At 44.2% G+C, this 5,681-nt stretch overlaps 2 protein-coding genes across 2 annotated transcripts; one reads left to right on the top strand and one right to left on the bottom strand.

The window, feature by feature from the left end:
- Positions 1-349: 349 nt before the first annotated feature.
- On the bottom strand, positions 350-1,593 carry dhfr (dihydrofolate reductase). The gene has a single exon (XM_079742304.1). It carries the CDS (start codon positions 1,424-1,426, stop codon positions 851-853), a length of 576 nt encoding a protein of 191 aa, XP_079598430.1. The 5' UTR covers positions 1,427-1,593; the 3' UTR covers positions 350-850.
- A 225-nt stretch (positions 1,594-1,818) lies between these two features.
- LOC307079744 (uncharacterized protein) lies at positions 1,819-5,569 on the top strand. Its single transcript, XM_079742248.1, has 8 exons — positions 1,819-1,988; positions 2,461-2,579; positions 2,892-2,965; positions 3,081-3,173; positions 3,487-3,594; positions 3,695-3,795; positions 4,182-4,232; positions 4,566-5,569. Exons 2-8 carry the CDS (start codon positions 2,501-2,503, stop codon positions 5,359-5,361), a joined length of 1,302 nt encoding a protein of 433 aa, XP_079598374.1. The 5' UTR covers positions 1,819-1,988; positions 2,461-2,500; the 3' UTR covers positions 5,362-5,569.
- Positions 5,570-5,681: the final 112 nt, after the last annotated feature.

The following is a 5,681-nucleotide window of genomic DNA, read 5'->3' as shown; positions in this document are numbered from 1 at the left end:
TCTAACGGTGCATAGCATCTAAGGGGGAGGGTCCTCCCAGCCACGACACCACTGGAAAGCCGGAGAAGAGGGAGGGATGAGGGGAAGTCGGAGGAGAGGGGGGTGCTATTGGAGGTAGGAGAAGGAAGGTAGAGAGGTAGGAGCCTGGATAGGGAAAAGAGGAGGCTGTAGGAAAGGTAGGAGAGGGTAAAAGTTGGACAACAGCACTTAAATACATATAATTATCTCTCCACAGTTAGTGTTTACAAAGTATTGCCGTTTTCACAAAACGCTGAACGATAGAACAAACTTGAAAGGGTTTATTGAAAGAGTTTATTGATCAGTTGAACCAAACATTGGCCTAGGACTTCATGTGGTATCAAATGTAGGCATGACCGTAGTCGTAGTGCTAATTATAAACCTTACCAAATCACTAGGTATTCTTCTAGTTAAGTAGGACATATTTTAAATATGCCATGTATGACAATGTTCCTAGAAGGCCTACTCACAAATTGCCTATAATATAATAACCCAAGAAGATGAGTCTAATTATACTCCTAAAATGACATTACAAGATACAGATAGGCTACTGATGACTTCATTGATCACGGAGAAAATGATAGTTTACTAATTTCATAATAATGAAAACGATTGTACTCTAGCGCCATCTGGTGTAGTCATCAGAAAATCTAAGGTTTAAATCGACTTATCCACACAATTATTATGAGTTAGTGTGTGGAGGGACTCCTTGCCCGTACAGTGATCCAATCAAATCACGAAGACGCAACATCCAGAGCTCCATCATGACACCAGCGGGTCGCTATTGTGCCACGCGGGTCCTCGACTACGACAGGCCTGGCCATGGATCGGCTCATGGATCGATACTCTCATACACCTGGAAGCGGTACTGGATGCCGTTCTCCTCCTGCAGCTCCGACGACACCCCGGGATACTCTGGCAGCAGCCGGAACTGGGCCGGGCTGATGTCAGGGAAGAACGTGTCACTCGGGAACTGCTTTAGGATCCGCGTGACGAACAACCTCCGGGGGCACGGGGTCTCCATCACCTCCGAGTACATAGAGCTGCCGCCAATCAACCACACCTGATCTGCCAGCAGACCCTCCGGGCCGTCCAGGAGGCGGAGGGCAGAGGGCAGGTCCCGGGCCAGGTGGTGAGCTCCGGACGGCGGGGCCTCCAGCTGCCGACTCAGAACGATGTTTATTCTGTCGTTAAGCGGTCGGTTCTTCTCCGGGATGGAGTTCCAAGTCTTTCGGCCCATGATGACCACGTTCTGCCGGTCTTCCGCACCGGGAGTCCTCGTTACCGTCAACCGGCGGAAATGTTTGAACTCGTTGTTGAGTCTAGTGGGGTGCCACGGGAGATCTCCTTTATAGCCGATGCCCCCGTCCGGACACACGGCCACGATACAGTTCAGCACCCGGGACATTCCTGCAGGCTGTCGGCACTGGATGCCAATTAAGGAAACCAGTATGAACTTCTAGAGTAAATATGTATGTATTAGCTCACCTTTGTGTTTGGATTTAGTAAATCCTTAGACCGATAAGGTGTGTCAACTCAACATACCGCTGGCTTGAGGTTAAAGTCTGACATCTATTTTCCCGCTAAACACGACCCGGAAGTTATCGAGTATTTTGTTTTGGTTTATTTTGTTGATTTTATTTGTCTTCCTTGTTTTGTTTTGATTAAACTGACTAGTTAAGTGTAATTATCTTTTCTGAACTTTAGTTAATATATAAAACACAATTTCATAGCAAACTGCGAGTGTAAGTGGTGGGAGTGCTTCCGGTGTTGTGTATTTCCACTGAAGACCCACATGGCTGCCGTGAACTGGTGGCTCTTGTTATTATACCGCACATATATGTAGATATAGATATATACATTAATATTAAACCACGCTGGTGCATCATTTATATTGTACCATACTACCCATGGCATGGTCGTTGTTATTACACACTCGTGGCATGTGACAAGAAGAAAGACATTTTAAGGTAAAGAGGTGACGTTACGTTTTTTATAAACTTCTTCTTGATGGTATTAGCGGTTAAAAACCTTTCTGAACTCTGACCAGATCAGAAGGTAGCACTACAATTGTGTAACTCTAATATGTTGGGTTATCACGGGGGTTTATGAACTACATACGGGACTAGAGGCAACGGGACATGCACATACATACATACATACATACATACATGCATACATGCACAAAGATATCACGCTGAACGCATTATAATCATCTAAACATCAGCATTGAGTAAATCAACCCCCCTGTAGGCCTAATAGTCATGTTTATATGTCGTGTGCGTGTATTTGTGCGCTAAATACTTATCTAATGGATTTACGTACTTTTATTTTGCTGTGCTTATGAAGATTGGCATCAAAGATTAGAAATTTCAAATATTTGGCAGTGCCATACTGAAGAGAAGAGGGGTTTCTTAAAGTACTTTCTATGTTTAATGAAAGGTCATTCTGAGCTGTGTGAGAGAACCGCAAAACATCACAGATGGCCGACAGCCTACCAGAGAAAAGTCGAGGGATGAAATTCGCAGAGCAGCAGCTCGCCCGATACGGTTGGGCAGAAGGTAGTGAACTTACTGACTATAAGATAGAAACCGCTATATGAAGGAGGCAAATGTTTTATAATAACTGCTTTATAATAATTCCAGTAGGAACCAGGCTATTATGTTTTATAGTAACTACTATAGGAACCAGGTGACTGTACTGACAGATACACCTTTATGTATTGACTGTTTTACATTAACATTACAAAAGGAAGTACATTTTTATGGCAGTAGCAGTAGACAGCAGTTGAGTTATTGTAAAAAAAAAAAAATGTTTAACTAGGTGTAGAATGTGTGTGACGAAATGTGTGTCTATGAATCTGATTGCCGCAGGTAAAGGACTAGGGCGGGATGAGGACGGTATTTCAGAAGCCATCCGAGTCAAAGTGAAGTGTAACAAAGAAGGGGTAGGATGTGTGTGTGTGCGTGTGTGTGTGTGTGTGTGTGTGTGTGTGTGTGTGTGTGTGTGTGTGTGTGTGTGTGTGTGTGTGTGTGCGAGCTAATGGTTACTTTATGTTCCAGATTGGACACAAGAAGGCAGAAGAGTTCACCTTCCATTGGTGGGACCATGTCTTCAACAAGGCTTCCTCTAGCCTGCAGGTGGAGTCTGGCCAGGTAGGCTATCACCTGACCAAGTATAATCTGACCAGGGAGGCTATAATCTATGCAATTTGAGCAGGATTATAATATGATCAAGCACTTTGAGATTTCTGAATGTAAAATGCTTTACAAATTAAAATTCTTCTTCTTCTTCTTATTATTATTACTATTATTATTATTAAGTATAATCTCATGGTTTATAACCAAGCAGGTATAATCTGTTTATAATTTGTGCATAGATAATCAGCTATCATTTTATAGTTTATAACCTGAGTAAAAGGCGGTATATTCTGGTCGTTTTACAATCTAACCATTTTGTCTTGTCCAGAATGGGGTGGAGGTGAAGACCACTGTGGAGACGGAGGGGAGCGTCTCCAACAAGAAACCCAGGAAAGCAGCACTGTCCAAGGACAAGATGTACGGCTGCTTCGTCAAGGTAGCGTCTCACAAAAGTAGCACCCTCACTCACATCTTCTCATACCATCTACATACACCAACCCATCGGGGACCAGCGTGACGCAATGTTTGTGTCCCAGGCAGGGACCCTGCTGTCAGGGGAGGCGCAGCCAGAACCTCAGAGCAGCGACTCTAGCAGCTCGGAGGACGACGACCGCATGGACCTATCCTCTATGACCAGGTACTGAAACAGTACGGTAAAGTCTCATTGTCCCTGTTACACGCCACCTCGGTGGCTGCCACCTTCGACCTACGTGGCTTCACTGGGCTCATCCCGTTGACCAGGACACACGGTGGTGATGTGTAAACTGGTTTATTTAGAGTGTGGAGGACAATGATACACAAAACATGTGTTGAATGCTGCCATGGCCAAGATCTCCTGAGTCTTGTGCGGGGATGGGCTGGCTTAACCTATGCAAATTAAATGCACAACAGGTGTGCAGCCTCATAGTCTAATCAGCCTGACTCGGACCAGGCTAATCCACACACACTCCAGAGGTATTTACTAGCAGTATGAGCATTTGTATTTACATGTATTACAAGCTATACTGTGTGTTTTCTCAACAGGCTTTCTGACGCTGACCTGATGAAGGCTTGTGGAGGACGTACTGCTCACAAGTAACACTTCTTTATTATATTATTATATTCTATATTATAGATTAATACAAGTCACACTTTATTTTTATAATTATATTAAAAGGTGCTGTAGGTAAGAACCAAACAACCCCTGAGCAAGATGGCTTCCCCTGACCAATCAGGGAACAGATTTCCTGCGGTTTACAATTGTAATTGGCTAATACAGAGCTAGGCGCAGTCAACTTGAAACAGATATTAAAACAGTGCAGTTCACTGACTATGTATATATACTCTACTACCCACTTTGTGTCTATTCCCTGCTTTGTGGTTAAAGACTACACTTCCCATGACCACCCTCTTGTCTCTCTGGCACAGGGGGGCACGGCATGGCTTTGGAATGAGCGCCAAGCTGGCCAGACTGGAACAACAGGAAGCAGAATACATGGCCAAATATGGCAAGAAAAATCAACTGCCAAACAACCAACAAGAGAAAAGCCCACCTGTCGACCAATCAACTGCAAAATCCCAGGAGGAGGTAAGTGAGGTCCCTCAAAAGAAGAAGAAGAAGAAAAATAAGAAAGGTGATCTAGAAAAAGACGACTCCCCACCCCAGGAGGAGATAAGTGAGGTCCCTCAGGAGAAGAAGAAGAAGAGGAAAAAGAAAGCTGATCTAGAAGAGAAGGACTCCCCACCCCAGAAGGAGATAAGTGAGGTCCCTCAGGAGGAGAAGAAGAAGCAAAAGAAAGGTAATCTAGAAGAGGAGGAGTACTCCCCACCCCAGGAGGAAAGGAGGAGGAAGAGAGGGGAGGAAGAGTTGGAATTGATGGAGGCCGCCGTGAAGACACCAGAGTGTTCCTTAGAAGAACAACCCGTTAAAAAAAAGAAGAGAAAATCCTGCCGGGAAGAAAAGGAGACGGAAGAGGAATGTCCTCCAAAACCCAAGATGAAGAAGAAGAGGAGGAAGGAGAGAGAAGAGGAGAACATGGATGAGGCGGGGAGGAGCGTAGAGGAGGATCAGACTCAGGAGGAGGCCCAAGCTGCTGCGCATCCCAAGAGGAAGAAGAAGAAGAAGGAGCAGGAGGAGGCAATAATAGAGGAGGAGCAGACTCAGGAGGAGGCCCAAGCCGCTGCTCCTCCCAGGAAGAAGAGGAGCAAGGAGTCCAGAGAGTAGAAGATGGGGGCAGCAGTCGTTTGTTTCAGAAATTCCTTCAGGAATTTATTGAAAGACTGTTCACTGTGCATTGTTAAGTTAACATTTCAGAATATTATAAACGTATCTCTTTGCCTTTTTGAAATATAAAATATTTCCTGAATATATCCAGATGGTCAACATGTTTTAGATGTTTTCTGCTTGGAAGAATCGGGCGTGTTTACCATAAAGGAATACTCCCATCAGAAAAACTTTATGTAAACTTGCACTAAAATTCTAATGGAAAAATAATTTAGATTATAAGAATATATTAAAAGAAAAAGTGGAAAGGTGTAAAAAAT

This window comes from Pollachius pollachius (assembly GCF_949987615.1).
Source record: "Pollachius pollachius genome assembly, chromosome: 1".
NCBI classification, from domain to species: Eukaryota; Metazoa; Chordata; class Actinopteri; order Gadiformes; family Gadidae; genus Pollachius; species Pollachius pollachius.
Note: the sequence above shows the minus strand (reverse complement) of the source record. Positions and strands in the feature narration are given on the sequence as shown.